This window comes from Chlorocebus sabaeus, chromosome 8, assembly GCF_047675955.1.
Source record: "Chlorocebus sabaeus isolate Y175 chromosome 8, mChlSab1.0.hap1, whole genome shotgun sequence".
In the NCBI taxonomy this organism is placed as follows: Eukaryota; Metazoa; Chordata; class Mammalia; order Primates; family Cercopithecidae; genus Chlorocebus; species Chlorocebus sabaeus.
In genome coordinates this window covers 107,423,451-107,441,554 of record NC_132911.1, presented here as the reverse complement: position 1 = coordinate 107,441,554, position 18,104 = coordinate 107,423,451, and the positions used below count along the sequence as shown (strand labels likewise).

The following is an 18,104-nucleotide window of genomic DNA, read 5'->3' as shown; positions in this document are numbered from 1 at the left end:
GGAAAAGCCACAGGCACTCAATGCCAGCCCACGAAAGCAGCCAGAAGGGCGTCTGTACCCTGCAAAGCCACAGAGCAGAGTTGTCCAAGACTATGGGAACCCACCTCTTGCATCAGTGTGACCTGGATGTGAGCCACATGGAGTCAATGGAAATCATTTTGGAGCTTTAAGATTTTACTGTCCCACTGGATTTCAGACTTGCATGGGGCCTGTAACCCCTGTGTTTTGGCCAATTTCTCCCATTGGGAATGGTTGTATTTATCAAATGCCTATACCCCCATTGTACCTAGGAAGTAATAACTTACTTTTGATTTTACAGGTTCATAGGTGGAAGGGACTTGCCTTGTCTCAAATGAGATTTCGGACTGTGGACTTCTGAGTTAATGGTGAAATGAGTTAAGACTTTGAGGGACTGTTGGGAAGGCATGATTGACTTTGACATATGAGGACATGAGATTTGAAAGTGGCCAGGGATGAAATGATATGGTACGGCTATGTCCCCACCCAAATCTCATCTTGAATTGTAGCTCCCACAATTCCCACATGTTTTGGGAGGAACCCAGGGAAAGACAACTGAATCATGGGGGCAGGGTTCCCCCATACACTTCTCTTGGTAATGAATAAGTCTCATGAGATCTGATGGTTTTATAAGGGGAAACACTTGTGCATGACTCTCATTCTCTCTTTGCCTGCTACCATGTAAGATGTGAATTTTGCCTCCCACCATGATTGTGAGGCCTCCCCAGCCACATCAAACTATGAGTCCATTAAACCTCTTTCCTTTATAAATTACCCAGTCTTGGGTATGTCTTTATCGGCAGCATGAAAACACAGATTAATAAACTATGATAATCCATCTAGAAAACAATGCTACACACTTGATTTGGAGAAACAAAATCGGTATTTAAGAGAATATAAATCCAATGTTAAGTGTAGACTCACAGAGAGAGGCTGGACAGTCACCTGGTACTTCTTAAGTCCTTAAACCTCCATTATTAAAAGCTCTACCTGGGCATTGTGGCTTCCACCTGTAATCTCAGCTTCTCAGGAGGCTTAGGTGGGAGAATTGCTTGAGCCTGGGAGTTCAAGGCTACACTGAGCTATGACTGTGCCACCACACCCCAGCCTGGGTGACAGAGCAAGACTCCATCTCTAAATAAATAATTAAATAAATAAATACACCATGACTCATCATGGAGGAGATAAAATGATCCAAATAGAATACACACACATGCACATACATGCACACACGCACACACTCACATACTGGTGTGGTGACTCTTCTAAATTACCAAAATGACTTGTGACAAATATACTTCAGGTATATTTCTGCTACCTGATGGGCCATTTGAACATACAGAGATTTCATTCCATTGTTGTTTTCAGTGCATATATTCTGGTTATATAGAAGCTTTCTCATACAAGAAGGCTAATCCTATAATAGTAGCTAAAAGGTTATCAGATAATGTATTTCCCTCATGGGACATTCCTGGAAAAATCTCTAGTGATAAAGGTACTTGTTTCAGTGGACAAGTAAAATAGTTAAATAAAATATTACAAATATAATAACATTAGACAAAGCTAATTAATTCAACTAGGTTGCCTTGGTCAAAGATATTGCAGATTGATAACAATCAGATCAAGTTCCAGAGGAAAATATAAGTTGATCCCTTATGAAATAGTCACTGGAAGGCCTATGCTCCTAATAATAGGACCTCATGTATCTTCCACTCCTAAACTCTAATATGACTAAACTCTAGCAGGCTTTAACATATTATGTCAAAGTGTATTTTTACCAGCTTAAAGAAAGCTTGTCGTGGTCTACCAACAAAGGACAATCAAACCCAGGTGATCTAAAACTCAAGAGATCTGGTCTTCTGGAAATATCAAGGAAAGACTGCCCTTGAAACCCACACTGCAACAAAACTGTGGGACTGTGAACCTTGAGCTTGTAATCTCACAACTCAGAAGAGCCCCTACAGACTCTTGGAACTATACACCCATTGGAGACCTTAAAGTAAAGCTAACCATGGAAGTTTCTCCCTAGAAGCAGATGACATTCCAGATGCAGACAGCTTTCACAAGATCACAGATCAAGACTTCTCTGCTATCATGAAACTCTTACTTCTTAAAATTTTCCTTGCTTATACCTCTATGAACAATACAACTGGAAAAGGGGTTTGTGTGCACTCATGAGGTATCCTTTTATTTGTGGGGGATTTTGCGGCCTACCTTATTTATGGACAACCTATGTTTTGATAGATGAAAGATAAAAAACAACGTGTTCAAGAAATTTTAATGATACCTTTGTTGCTTCATAATCTGTCAGAAACAGAACAGTGGTCCACTCTCTTAACCTACATCATCAGTTAAAGAGAAAACTGCCAGAAGGCCTTCACTATTGAAGATGGGTGGTCTCTTCTGACACAGTTTGGAGTAAATGAGGCAATTATTAAAAATGTATTCCTTATAACAGGTTCTACAGCAGATTCTACTGCAAAGGCTATGGCTGCACAAAAAGCTTCTTTAAATTATCTTGCTGAAGTTATGCTAGGTATAAAATTATAACTTACTGCTGAACAGAGAAGTATCTGTGCAGTTACTGACACTTCTTGTTGCACATAATACATACATTAGGTATTATAGAGATTCTGTTGTAGGGGATTAACAAATAGGTTGCTTGGTTGAAACAAACAGATACTTTATCTAGCTTATTCTTTGGTCTTTGATTTTAGCTGGTTTGGTTCATGAGGATCCTGGTTAAGGTATACTCCAAACTCTTGGTGTTATCCTCCTGACAGTCATAATAGTAGTCTCCCTGGTGCACTGTATTCTCTCAAAAGTTTCAAATGTTTGCATACGGTCATCTATAGAAGGTCAAATGGTTTCTTTTCAAATAGAACAACAAAAACTCAAAGAAATGCATGATTATGAGAACACCATAACCTATGAATGACATACTGTCACTGGAAATCCTAAATGATGGTAACTAAGAGTAGTGCTAATGACCCAAGCTTTGGTCACACTCTCACCTAAGTAAAAACTTCACCAAAAGGGGTGAGTTAAACAAAATTATGGGAGGTCATTGTTTTGGACTGAGCTCATACACTAGGCCTTAACAGACCAGACCGGATCAAATCAAAATGGAGTCACTCATGCTAAATGTGACATAATCAAATTGAAACTTTAAAGACGCAGATAGCCCCCAAAAAAAGACCAGAAATTATTTTCTCTCTTGAAAACAGGACATTCCAGCATAATAAGGAAGTCTCCTCTAGGCTATCTTTTACAAAAAAAGTAAGTTAAAGTCCTGTTTACAAGGACTTACAAAACTCACTGTTCTGTTATGTTCTAGTGAGATTTGAGACCAAGTGAGTACATTTACCATGTACTTAAAGAATGATCATTAAAGAATGATGTCAATGCATAAAGTTTTCGTCAACCTCTCAGGTTGACCAAACGAAGGGAATTGTTAAATTAAGCTTAGCCTAAAACTGCCCTCATTATAAGTTTGGTCTAAAGGTTTCTCTGTACATAGTGAACCATAATCTAACTAGATGTATAAACAGACTGCAACTTATTCTTGTACCAATCACTGAGTTTCAGCCAACAGTTGGCCACAGGTGGCCAACTGTTCAACTGTAGCGAATGCTGAACTTTTAACACATCTAGCTATTACTATACCTCATTTTACTTTTCTACACATCATTTTCCTTTTCCTGTCCAGAAATCCTCTCTGACCACGTGGCAGTGCCAAAGTCTCTCTGAACCTATTCTGGTTTAGGGGATTCCTGATTCAGGAATCATTCTTTCCTCAATTAAACTCTATTAAATTTAATTTGTCTAAAGTTTTTATTTTAACAAGTCAACTGAAACATGTACTAGATAAGTATTAATATATAAGAAAAATGTTACTGGAGCACAAGGAATAGAGGCATTAGTTGTGAACGGTGTTGATAAAACTTCATAGAAGAAAAACATTTTTTAGTTTTTAAGCGTTTTGGCCATGAAAGACATGCAAAATTGTGACAGGCATAAAATGAAGGATAAATTTCAGGTTTACATTTCTTCATATGCAAAGTATGAAAGCAAATGGAAAATTCAGGAAGTTGAAAGTATTCTCATTTGGAATAAGGTATGCATGGAGGGAAAACAGGGAGGAAAATACAATAGAAGAAGCTGGAAAGTCAGCGTGGGGTAGAATACTAAGGATTATTCCCCATATTATCTAATATCCAATTAAGTTTGTAACATCACTAGTTATAGAAATCAGTAAGACAATGCTGAGAAAGATTACAAACCTATCTCAAATATATCAGATATTTGATTCATTCTTTTTAGACTCATAGCATATCTCAAAACCATTTCTGAACTACTGGCTAAAAGAGACTTTACGCCAGAAGTCACATGAAGCTCTTTATCAATATTAATCCTTTATCTTTCACACATTTCTTTTTTTAACACCAGATGGGTAATGTGCAAATATCATAACAAGGTTTGAGGGAGGAACATCTCAAATGAGCATTAAACACTCAATCACACTTATCAACTATGAAAGAATCTCTAACACACATTTTTTTATTATACTTTAAGTTCTAGGGTACATATGCAAAACGTACAGGTTTGTTCCATAGGTATACACGTGCCATGTTGGTTTGCTGCACCCATTGATTTGTCATTTACATTAGGTATTTCTCCTAATTCTATTCCTCCCCCAGGCTGCCACCCTCCAAGAGGCCCCGATGTGCGATGTTCCCTGCCCTGTGTCCATGCATTCTCACTGTTCAACTCCAACCTATGAGTGAGAACAAGCAGTGTTTGGTTTTCTGTCCTTGTGATAGTTTGCTTAGAATGATGGTTTCCAGCTCCATCCATGTCCCTGCAAAGGACATAAACTCATCCATTTTAATGGCTGCATAGTATTCCATGGTGTATATGTGCCACATTTTCTTAACCCCGTCTGTCACTGATGGACATTTGGGTTGGTTCCAAGTCTTTGCTATTGTGAACAGTGCTGCAATAAACATACATGTGCCTGTGTCTTTATAATAGCATGATTTATAATCCTTTAAGCATATACCCAGTAATAGGATTGCTGGGTCAAATGGCACTTCTAGTTCTAGATGCTTGAGAAATTGCCACACTGTCTTCCACAATGGTTGAACTAATTTACACTCCCACTGACAGTGTAAAAGTGTTCCTATTTCTCCACACCCTCTCCAACATCTGTTGTTTCCTGACTTTTTAATGATCGCCATTCTAACTGGCGTGAGATGGTATCTCATTGTGGTTTTGATTTGCATTTCCCTAATGACCAGTGATGATGAGCTTTTTTTCATATGTTTGTTGGCCAGATAAATGTCTTATTTTGAGAAGTGTCTGTTCATATCCTTCATTCACTTTTTGATGAGTTTTTTTTTTTTTTTTCTTGCAAATCTGTTTAAGTTTTCTGTAGATTCTGGATATTAGCCCTTTCTCAGATGGGTACATTGCAAAGGTTTTCTCCCATTCTGTAGGTTGCCTGTTCACTCTGATGATACTTTCTTTTGCTGTGCAGAAGCTCTTTAGTATAATTAGATCCCGTTTGTCTATTTTGGCTTTTGTTGTCATTGCTTTCAGTGTTTTAGTCATGAAGTCTTTGCTCATGCCTATGTCCTGGATGGTATTGCCTAGGTTTTCTTCTAGGGTTTTTATGGTATTAGGTCTTACATTTAAGTCTTTAATCCATCTTGAATTAATTTTTTATACTGTGTAAGGAAAGGATCCAGTTTCAGCTTTCTACATATGGCTAGCCAGTTTTCCCAGCACCATTGATTAAATAGGGGATCCTTTCCCCATTGCTTTTGTCAGCTTTGTCAAAGATCAGATGGTTGTAGATGTATGGTGTTATTTCTGAGGCCTGTCTTCAGTTCCATTGGTCTACATACCTGTTTTGGTACCAGTACCATGCTGTTTTGGTTACTGTAGCCTTGTAGTATAGTTTGAAGTCAGGTAGTGTGATACCTCCAGCTTTGTTCTTTTTGCTTAGGACTGTCTTGGCTACGTGGGCTCTTTTTTGGTTCCATATGAACTTTAAAGTAGTTTTTCTCCAATTCTGTGAAGAAAGTCAGTGGTAGCTTGATGGGGATATCACTGAATCTATAAATTACCTTGGGTAGTATGGCCATTTTCACAATATTGATTCTTCCTATCCATGAGCATGGAATGTTCTTCCATTTGTTTGTGTCCTCTTTTATTTCGTTGAGCAGTGGTTTGTAGTTCTCCTTGAAGAGGTCCTTCACATCCCTTGTAAGTTGGATTCCTAGGTATTTTATTCTCTTGGTAGTAATTGTGAATGGGAGTTCACTCATGATTTGGCTCTCTGTTTGTCTGTTATTGGTGTATAAGAATGCTTGTGATTTTTGCACACTGATTTTGTATCCTGAGACTCTGCTGAAGTTGCTTATCAGCTTAAGGAGATTTGGGGCTGACACGATGGGGTTTTCTAAATATACAATCATGTCACCTGCAAACAGAGACAATTTGACTTCCTCTTTTCCTAATTGAATACCCTTTATTTCTCTCTATTGTAATACACATCTTTAATACAAATGTCTTTGTTTCATGATGCCACCATAACTGAAACTGTATTGAAACGGGAATTAAATTAAGAGAGTCTTTCCCTCAAGAAAAATTAAAAAAAAAAATTTTTTTTTTTTGAGACAAAATCTCACGCTCTGTCGCCCAGGCTGGAGTGCAGTGGCGCAATCTCAGCTCACTGCAATCTCTGCCTCCCAGATTCAAGCAATTCTCCTGCCTCAGCCTCCTGAGTAGCTGGATTACAGTATGCGCCACTATGCCCAGCTAATTTTTTGTGTTTTTAGTAGAGATGGGGTTTCACCATGTTGGGCAGGCTGGTCTGAAACTCCTGACCTCGTGATTCACCCACCTTGGTCTCCCAAAGTGTTAGGATTACAGGCATGAGCAACTGTGCCTGGACTCCTCCTGAAAAATTTATGTAGTCGCTAGATACAGAATCTTCAGAGCTGACATTATTACTCCGTTCACAAAATAAAATAATCTTGATATTAGAGACTGAGATTAAAAATATGTAAAAATTACATTTGTAGCTTGTTATTGACACTAGAGAATGACTATATTTATATGACTGTAGATAGACAGATAGATAGATAGATAGATAGATAGATAGATAGATAGATAGATAACCCTTCCTGAATCCAAAGGGAAAAGGTGTTTCATTGCTTCTCTGAAATTTGTTTCTTGAAGAAAAGTATCAACTCAATTCCGAAATAAAAATATGGTGATAAATACAAGAATCATTTTGAGTTCATTATAAATATTCCACCTATAACTGCTTTCTGCTTGAGCAAAAAAAGTACTTCTTTGAAAAAGAAATTGGAGAGCAAAAACACTTTTATCCACTGTTGCCTAGGTATAACAACATGTGTTTTTCACACAAAACATAAAAAGAAAAAACTCTGATAACATTATTTACATTTTTTACAATTTGTGTAAACTTAGTTGCACTTAATCTCAATTGATGTCATTAACTGTAAACTTTCGACTACTATATGATGCAGAGTGATATGCTCTGATTTGTATTTTAGAAGAAATCACTACCATAAGCAGCACATAGCTTATATAAAAACATCTTCTGTCTATGTGAAGCTTGTCTAACCTGCAGCCCATGGGCCATATGAGGCCCAGGACAGCCTTGAATACAGTCCAACAAAAATCTGTAAACTTTCTTAAAGCATTATAAGATTTTTGGAAACTTTTTTTAGCTCATCAGCTATTATTAGTGTTCCTGTATTTTATGTGTGGCCCAAGACAATTAATTATTCTTCCAATGTGGCCCAGGGAAGCCAAAGGATTGGACACCCCAGGTCTATATCATTCTCAATATCATTCTCTGTGTCTTTCTCAATCTTCAGAAAAAGTAGATATAACAAGTGAAATACCAAAATTTGTATTTTAGAACAAATCGTATCATATCACACCTTTTCTCCCTTTCTAGGCCAGATGCAAAGGCACCAAAACATCAAATAGTAAGGCATGCTCAAAACACAGCAACTAGGCTACATGCGGTGGCTCACGCCTGTTATCCTAGCACTTTGGGAGGCCAAGCAGGCAGATTGCCTGAGCTCAGAAGTTCGAAACCAGCCTGGGAAATACAGTGAAATCCCATCTCTACTAAAAATACAAAAAAATCAGCCAGGGGTGGCGGGCATGTGCCTGTAGTCCCAGCTACTTGGGAGGCTGAGGCAGGAGAATTGATTGTACCAGGGAGGCGGAGGTTGCAGTGAGCTGATATTGCACCACTGCACTCCAGCCTGGGTGACAGAGCAAGACTCTGTCTCGCAAAAAAAAAAAAAAAAAGCATCTATAGTATTACCAAATAACTAAATGGGAAATTATGGAAATTAGAGAGTTACTAGCTTTAATATTTTAAAGTAGTTTGAAGTAGCTGAAGTACTTTACTTGCACAAATAACCCCAAAATTCTCCTCCAAACTAATAGGAAAACAATAATGACATCAGAATGTATACAGCAGCACTATTCATAATAGGCAAAAATTAGAAACAAACCCAAATGCGTATCAATAGTAAAACTGATCAATAAAATGTAGTATATTCAGATACTGGAGGACACACAGCACTGAGAATGAATGAAATACAACTGCATGCGATTACATAGCTGAATCTCATAAACATATTGAGCAAAACAATACAGAACCAATAGAATACATTGTATTATTCTTTCCGTAAACTCTAAATAAAAATAGGCCAAAATAATGGTGCTGGACAGAAAATAGTGGTGCTAGGCTAAAGGATAAAAGTTACCCTTGGAGACGGGAAACAGTTCTCCCTGAAAGGCAGCATGAGGAAATCCTGGAGGGCTGTTAATGTTCTGCTTCTTGATCTCAGTGCTACTTTCTATACTTTCAATCTGTGCACTCTCCATTGTATGTTTTATGTTACTTAGCAATAAGCACTTTGCTGCTTTTATCAATTTTTCTAAATATCCTTTTCTGAGCAACCTATCATTTGTCATTTTAAAAGTTTATTTACTTATCCCTGCCTTGAGCCACACAGCATTTAATATGATTCTAAGGTATGAAAAAGATTCTGTAAATGTTATATTATTCAGATTAAAGATTATCTATGTTGGACCTGGAAACACATCTATGTCCAGGAGCTGCCTTTACCATTTCACAATTCCGTATCAGCTTTGTTTGTTTGTTTTTGTTTTTGTTTTATCTACGAAGCAGCATATTTATTCCAGGCCCTAGTAGACAGCCCCCTGATTTCATTCCCACTCATCATCACCGGCTGGACGGACAGTTCCACCAGACATTGGCAGAGTATACTTAGGCTCAGCTCCTCAACATCCAGGTAACTGACGTGGAAGGCCTGCTCATCAGAGAGCTCACAGAGGACACAGCAGCAGGCAAGGCCCAGGGCACCTAGGGAGCCCAGTGAGCAATTGCAGAAGGACAGGATCTTCTCTCCAGTGAATTTCGTAGAAAATCCCAGGTGCAGCCTGGGCCCTGGTTCCGAAGACCATCCGGGCAGGAGCCCACATCAGTGGAGAAGTAGTCATCATCAGGCTCCACCTCATTGCCATCCCAGGCATCCAGAGACAACGTGTGCACTCGAAGCAGCATTTTGGTCACCGCATTACACCTTGTTAATGTGACACTTGGAAGTGCCACTGCCAATCTCAATGAAACACTCCATTCATCAGGTCATGGTGAATTCTTCGCGGTGATCTGGCCTGGACTCCTGGGTCACTGTGTACTCTAGCAACCACCAGCCTTTCTGCACTACCAGTTCCTGAAGAGCACCAACAGGGATGCACTCAGACTGCTGAAGGGAGGAGCAGAGGCTGCTTTTCCATGGGGGTGCTCCTGGTTAGGACAACAGATGAAACTGGGGTAGCAGCTGCTGCAGCAGTAAAAAACAGAGCGTCCCCAAGCAGTGAAGAGTCTAGGGGAGAAAAAGAACTGCTGTCCTCCGGGGCTAGCTGCAACATGCTCCCCACTCCGAGGTATTTGAAGGCCACCTCAGCTGCCTTGTGCCTGACTGCCTTCTTGTTGGGGCCCTGACCAGTGCAGCTGGTGTCGCCAACAGTGTGACCCGGCAGGTGAAATTAGGCTGGTGGGCCCTCGGCTTTGAGAAGGTCGTACACAGGTGTTCTTCCCTATTCTGGTCCCATACTTCTGCAGAAGGCTGATAGGCATCTTGCCAGGGTTGATGGCCAGCATTTTCTCTACACTAGGCAGCCTGCAGCCCGTGGTAGTGCCAGAGTCTTGCTCCTCTTCACTCATTCCCTTCTCTGTCCCCACAGGCACCACTGTGACTGCCTCCATATCAACTTCTTTGACCAGTCAAGCACCGTAAGAAGCACATAGCTTGCAAAAACAATATTTTGTCTATATCATTCTTAATCTTCAGAAAAAGTAGAAATAACAAGTGAAATTTTAAAATTAAAATTAAATATCCTCAAGGACTCTTCAATTTCCATCACCATTAGCCTTCAAAACAAAAAGATAAACATTTTTAGGGACCCATCTGCTCTCTCCTTATGAATGAATAATGGACTGCCCCACATATTTTTAAATTTCACCTTTGATCCTATATTCTGCTATTGCAAGCTAAGATGAGTAGACAAAGCAAAGAAACCACGTGATGCACTCAGTCTTGTCATCAACAGGCAAAAGCAGTCTTTCCAAAACATCCCTCTAAGTAACTTTCCATGACCTGAGATCTGCAGATTTAGCACTCTGGAGGAGACATGGGAGAAAAACTGTCCTGGACACTTAATGAAAAGAGTATAATAAGTCATGCTAATAATTAGCACTTCAGTTAAAAGCCCCAAAACGTTGACCCTTGAATTCATGTTTCACAACTAAAAAGATACACACCATTTTCCCTGGGCTTGAAAATCTTCTCCACTGGGGGTCCAGAAGCAGATGATCTTTGGGGAAAAAACAGCTAATGACTCCTGGATCAAGCAAATGACAAACCAAAGTATACAGCTTCCACCCAAGACAGAAGATTATAACTTTTCTGGTATCTTTGCTCCTCCTTTCTAAAATAATTTTGTTTACTTTTAATCTTATTTATTAGTATGCTTTGGCATCCCTAGTGATCAGCTAAAGGCTTCTCAGAATATGTGTATACATTCACATATTGTCAGTGTTATCACATTCTTTATCTCCATTAGTCTTTCATTACCATCTAAGAGAAGGCAAAAATCTCCTTGTTATCTCACTGACAAAACTTAATATTTGGTTGGTGCAAGGTAATTGCAGTTTTGGCATTGAAACTAATTCACTTTTGCACCAACCTAATAGCTGTTACTTAAAACACTACAAGTAGCAAATTTCCTTCCTGAGGACACTTGTACATTTGAATTTTCTTCACATTATAAGCTAACCTTCAGTCTTGTAAAAAATAGACCTTGATCTCAGTCATTATAGCAGTTACGGCAGAAGCAACTACTGTATTGGAGTTGTGAGCAAATGTGAACCTGAAAGAGCTAATCCTTCAAGATGGAACTCAAGTGGCTAACTGGGCCTAGATTTTAAAGATTTTAAAGACAGGCCGGGCGCGGTGGCTCAAGCCTGTAATTCCAGCACTTTGGGAGGCCGAGGCGGGCGGATCACGAGGTCAGGAGATCGAGACCATCCTGGCTAACCCGGTGAAACCTCGTCTCTACTAAAAAATACAAAAAAACTAGCCGGGTGTGGTGGCGGGCGCCTGTAGTCCCAGCTGCTCGGGAGGCTGAGGCAGGAGAATGGCGTAAACCCGGGAGGCGGAGCTTGCAGTGAGCTGAAATCCGGCCACTGCACTCCAGCCTGGGTGACAGAGCGAGACTCCGTCTCAAAAAAAAAAAAAAAAAAAAAAGATTTTAAAGACAGCCAAGCTGCCATTTGCTAAGTAGCAGTCATCATATACTCTGAGTTTCCAGAAAACCCACACCTCTACTGAACTTTGTGCTCACCTAAACGAACCAATCAGGGCTCAGCTATATCAACTAATCAGAACCCAGCTGTAACAACCAGTCAGAACTGAGCTGTGTTAACCAACGAGAACGAAGCAAGTTTGAATCCTCCATTTTCATAAAGAAACTGGATTAAGAATATGGGCAGGAACGTTTGCTATAAAATTAGGATCCTCCCTTTGCTTTCTGGAATGCACTTTCCTCTATCATTGAAAACTATGTCTACCCCATTTGCAAACAGTCTCTTTCCTCAAAATTCCTTTCCAGAAAAATTTTGTTGACAGAGCAATCCTTGCTACAGTAACTATTCTTCTGGCAAATCTTTATCTTTTGACATCCTAAAATTTCTATCTCATTGCAATAAATAAGAATCAAATGTAAACTAACTGTAGGTATTACCAGAACTCATTATATAGAGGATAGTGCCTTGTGAGAAGTTTTAGGCAATAATCTGTGAGCAAAAGTGACCTATGACACTTCTGTCTTACATAATTAAGAATAAGTGTGAGTTTTCCGTTATCTCTTTTCCACTGGTGTAGCAACCCTGGAAGCTATGTGTTCCAGATGGCTTACAAGACAGCAGCAGCCTAAATCTCTGAGTTGCCACTTGGAAGAGAAACCTACTCCTACGAATAGGTTTCAGTTTTAGTGAACCTGTGCTCTTGGGCTGTGACTCTGAAAGTGATTCTCAGCTTCTTGTCCCCCTTAGGTGAGGCGGAAAATCTAAAGACTGGAGTTATTTTCCTTTTCTCATATTGATTCACCTCTGGTAAAGTTATTTCTCTTGAGGCAAGGTGGGGAACAGAAAGTTCTAGGAGTATGTCAAAATGGTTACTCCTCCCCTGGACTATTTCAGAATGGTTACTTTCCCTTCCCCCAGCTGGAAGCATGAGGGGACTTTTCTCTGATATTCACTTTCAGAGCTTCATGGTACTCCTAGAAGTAAAACCTCAAAATTGTGGGGGCTTCCCACAATTGTGGGCTAGGACCCCAGGAAGTTTTAACTTTTAAGTTAGTCCACATTCAGCTTCCAGCAGTTCACCAATTACAGTTTAAGTTTTCCTAGCAGAATCTGTGGTTTCTTCACCCAGTAAACTTATTCTTTGTATTTGCCCCTCTCTCTACACTACTCAGAGCTTCATTTGCCCTGTGACCTCAATTTTCTGATGGATTTAAGAAAAGTTGTTGGTTTTCAGATCAGCATTTTTCTTGTGAGAATAGCAGTGACAACTTTTATGCTCTTTCACCTATCAAAAAGAAAACCAGAAGTCCCCACACAATTGTTTTTAATTACTTATCAGCTTGTCTCTTTTTTCCACTTAACCATGAACTATTTGAGAGTAGGAACCATAGTCTTTTTATCTCAGGACCCAGGGTAAGTACAAGGATTCTTCAGAGCTTAACAAATCTTTGTGTCTGCTCTTTATCACACACTCTCTTTCTAGGTTATTTTATGCATTTTTTCTAGCTTTATGTGCCATACTAACCACTCTCAAACATATATCTCTGGCCAGTCCATCTCTCTCCTTTAATGCTGGATAATTATAAGCATCTTAAATTTTAAAAGTTCAAAATGTAAGTTTTAGTTTATGCCTCCAACCTGTTCATCTTCTCCTCTTCTTGATCATATTTAATAACATCATGACCCAATTAGTTCTTTCAACTAGAAACCTGGGAGTCATCTTTGGTTCTTTTCCCTTCTTCAACAACTTCTAAATCTATTCCTCTGACAAATCATATCATTTCAATCTTAAAATATATTCTCAATTTACTTCTCTCCATCTTCACTGTAATCAGTGTGGTCCAGGTTATCACTATCACTAGCAAAGTCTTCAAAAAAGGCCCCTTCCATTGCTCTCTCCATTTCTATTCTCACTCATGCTACTCATAGAGCACTCAGAATGATCTTTATATACATAAAGAAAATCCAGCCGGGCGCGGTGGCTCACGCCTGTAATCCCAGCACTTTGGGAGGCCGAGATGGGCGAATCACAAGGTCAGGATATCAAGACCATCCTGGCTAACACGGTGAAACCCCATGTCTACTAAAAATACAAAAAATTAGCCAGGCGTGGTGGCGGGCGCCTGTAGTCCCAGCTACTCATGAGGCTGAGGCAGGAGAATGGCCTGAACCCAGGAGGCAGAGCTTGCAGTGAGCCAAGATCGCGCCACTACACTCCAGCCTGGGCGACAGAGCAAGACTCCATCTCAAAAAAATAAAAATAAATAAAGTAAATCATGTCACTCCCATGTTTAAATCTCTTAAATATCTTCCCTGTATACTGAGACTCAGATTCAAACTCCTTATCACTCTCTGTAAAACCACTGCCCTATCTGAGTCCTACCTCTGGAACCTCATCTCCTGCCACACTCCCTCTCATCTACTATACTACACCCACGTTGGTCTTCTTTGTGACCTTGCTACTTAAAGACTTTCACATATCATGTTCCCTATGCTTAAAACACTCTTCCCTTTAACATTTTGTTTCTATTAAAAGACCTCACAACCAAAGAGGATTACTATATTAGGTGGTTATCTAATTCCAATAATTCAAATCTTAGATTTTCCTAGTATTTCAAACGTACATTTATTAATCATAGCAAAACATAAATAAAACTAAAATATAAAATTCAAAGTGAAGTAATCCAATTGATTAGTTTAATGCATTTGCATTAGAAAGTTTCTTAATTACCTTTACCATTTTGCTATGTATTGCAGATACAAAGTTAAAATAACAGCTGCATCTTAAGGCATTTATCATTTTTCCTAGTATTTCCATCTTTAATTATCCAGAGGCTTGTTTTATACCTTACATAAAACCTGTTACGTTATATTGTCTTTGCAGAAAACTTTCCCTCATTTTAATGCTGATACAAAAGATAGCAAAATTAAAGAAAAAGAAATATTAAAATTATTTCATTTATATATTAAGCAGTTTCTACAAAGGGTGAATTAACTGGCAACTAAAACAAAAGGCTCATTCAATTTTCTATGCCTCAAATCTCATGAAAAGTTGAATACAATAGTCTACTTATATCTATAATTACACATCAATTACCAAAATCAAAATAAGTAAATCTTCCTGTTATGCTAAAGAATATGAAATGAACAAACCTCAAAAATACAGACCTCAAGAAGCCTACATTATCACTACATTTTTCAACAACCCCACAATGGAATTTATATAAATTGATTAAAATGGAACTACTATTTAGGAAACATAATAGATTTTTAATACTAGCTATCTGGTAGAATATTTCGTTATTCTACTATGAAAGTATTTGCACAAAATACGAAAACCTTACTTTTCAACATTTAAAACTTAAAATGAATACCTGGAATTCAGCTCCCCAAAATAATTTTATGGATGAATAATAGAAAGTAAGCAGCTAGGAAGTTATCCCACTCAGATAGTATTCATATTGGGAAAGAAACAAGATAACCGAGAAAGAAGAAGCCTTATAACTCCAAACAGAGAGTAAGTGAATTAAAGGGCATTCCGAAGTAACCCTGGTCCATGGTTCAGAAAGATAAAAGGAAGGCTTCTAGAAAAATAAATACCAAAAATCTTCAATGTAACAAGAATGTAAGATGAAGAATGTAACTATTAAGAGAATATATTGATTCTGAAGTTTTAAAACTACATAAATCACAGAGCAAGAATGAATTAGTTGTCAAAGACATCTTAATTGAAATAATACCAATTAACCAAGAATTAATTTTTAAATCATCCAAAAGTGCTAATTTTTTCTACCATCTTCCTATCCAAAAATCAAAGCAGATTGGATTATATTTATTATTAAAGTGATTTCTTTTGTGTTTATGCCGATCAAATGTCACTTTGTTACAGTAATCTAAATATCTTTTTTTTTTTTTTTTTGAGACAGAGTCTCGTTCTGTTGCCCAGGCTGGAGTGCAGTGGTGCAATCTCGGCTCACTGCAAGCTCTGCCTCCCGGGTTCACGCCTGCCTCAGCCTCCCAAGTAGCTGGGACTACAGGTGCCCGCCACCACGCCTGGCTAATTTTTTGTGTTTTTAGTAGAGACGGGGTTTCACCGTGTTAGCCAGGATGGTCGGCTCACTGCAAGCTCTGCCTCCCGGGTTCAAGCCTGCCTCAGCCTCCCGAGTAGCTGGGACTACAGGCACCCGCCACCACGCCTGGCTAATTTTTTGTATTTTTAGTAGAGACGAGGTTTCACTGTGTTAGCCAGGATGGTCTCGATCTCCTGACCTCGTGATCCGCCCACCTTGGCCTCCCACAGTGCTGGGATTACAGGCGTGAGCCGCCGCGCCTGACCTAAATATCATTTTTTAAAAGTTACAAAATATCTGTCATTTTATTTAATGGCCATGGTAATCTAATACATAATATATATGGCACAATCTTGATTCTTTTCAAAACCTCACACACAAGATACATAACTGAAGTCATTTAAAACCAAGACAAAATTATATCTAATTATGTTTTGTTATTGGTTTCTCCATTTTATTTTATTTTAAGCTTCAGTGCCATAGTGAAAAAGCAAAACAATGACATTGTGTGGCACTTTAATATAATGCTTGCTAGTTAGAAAAGAAATTATTAAATTTAATTTTACTCCTTATGTCATAAAACTCCTGTGTCATAAAAGGATAAAATATGATAAATCAATTACGAAGAAATATTTATTGAGTTCCTACTATGTATTAGGCATTCTGCTAAATGCCAAGAATGAAACAGTAGGCAAGATAGATACTGGCCTGACTTCAATGACCTTAAGTACAGGAAAAGTTCCAATTTGAGAACTACATATTAACTATTAGGAAGAGTATATCACATCATACTTTTACTTCAGTTGAAACTAAAACCCTGACAAAATATAACATAAAATGTATGCAAAGTAGCATAAAATGGATGAGGAGATTATCCTCATCAATAGCAACAAGACAAAAAAGATGTTTATCTTTTACTCTGCATTAAAGGCAAAACATGAATGTTTTTCTGAGTGTTTCATCATACTCATCATTCTCATTCTCTCCTGGGGTCCATGTCACTTTTCAGCTTGTCCATTCCTACAACCAAACCAGCTTCTCCGAAGAAATAATTCAAAAGGAAGCACTGAGGCTAAGTGGTTGGAGCACCTCTGAATATTATGGCAACTGGCAGAAGACTGGAATTTAAATATATGCGGTCTCTCTCACATCCTGAGCTACCTCAACTTCACAACATAAATAATACTACTTGCACAAAATTAAAATGATACATAAGTGAACAACTTTCTAAACTGTTTTTAATCTATTAACGAAAAAAACTAAATCAATACTTCTTTAATGTTTCAGGTCAGTGTGAGAATATATTGCCACATTTTCCAAATTATATTTCATAACCTAATGAAATGTTTAGTAAAAACAGGATTCAGTGGTCAAATAAATGTATTAAACAGTGTATGTTCTAATACCCTTGGAGCATATTTGGGTTCTCTGAATAATTATAATAAAGAAACTTGCTTAACCTTTTTTAAAACCACCTTTCCAAAACTATTTGACCAAATATTGACTTTGGGGGTTAATATCTTTTAACGTTCTCTAGAACAATTTTGAAAGAAACACACTCTAGTTACATATTGCATTGTTGGAAAAGGATGTTTTACTGAATAAGTATGGCTTACATTATTTACACTAAAATATAGCAGGGTAGGGGGAATTACCTCTTCTTTTTAACTACCCTATTAATTATCCTTGCCATCTTTTTAGATTTCCATTAAGGATAATAGTATCAATTTCCTTTCTGAGGGCATACTTTTCCAAAGACAGTATTTTAACACATACTTTTCAGTATGTTATGCTATCAGAGATAATATTTAGTCTATATATATCAGCTTACTTACGTCTGGGGCTCCTTTTCATTTTGTTGTTTTTGCTGGGGCTGAAGAACGTTATTTACCAGTTCAGTGATTCCACTAAAGGGAAACCACCTGTTTAAATAAGCAAATAATGTGACTGAATAACCAAATGAATAACAATGTAGGTTAATGTTTTCTTATCCATAAAAAAAATACACAGGCACAAAAGCTACAGCCAATGGTAATGTGAGCTCCAATTATCCAGGCAGTCAA

General features: G+C 38.3%; 1 protein-coding gene, 1 non-coding gene and 1 pseudogene across 38 annotated transcripts in view; all 3 read right to left on the bottom strand.

Moving 5' to 3' along the window:
- RIMS2 (regulating synaptic membrane exocytosis 2) overlaps positions 1-18,104 on the bottom strand; it is a 765,294-nt gene that overhangs the window by 608,730 nt on the left and 138,460 nt on the right. For 23 of the 37 annotated variants that reach the window (XM_073018262.1, XM_073018263.1, XM_073018267.1 and 20 more), the window contains exon 3: positions 17,877-17,963. The exons of 13 other annotated variants lie outside the window; for them this stretch is intronic. In XM_073018262.1, coding sequence (XP_072874363.1) covers positions 17,877-17,963 — 87 coding nt within the window. Of the gene's footprint in view, positions 1-17,872; positions 17,964-18,104 lie in introns of all 37 variants that reach the window. One more of the 37 variants, XM_073018273.1, reaches the window with a different exon arrangement.
- LOC119624985 (small nucleolar RNA U13) lies at positions 4,462-4,561 on the bottom strand. Its single transcript, XR_005241143.1, has one exon. It is a non-coding gene; the product is annotated as a small nucleolar RNA U13 (small nucleolar RNA).
- On the bottom strand, positions 4,512-17,905 carry LOC140712234 (RISC-loading complex subunit TARBP2 pseudogene; annotated as a pseudogene).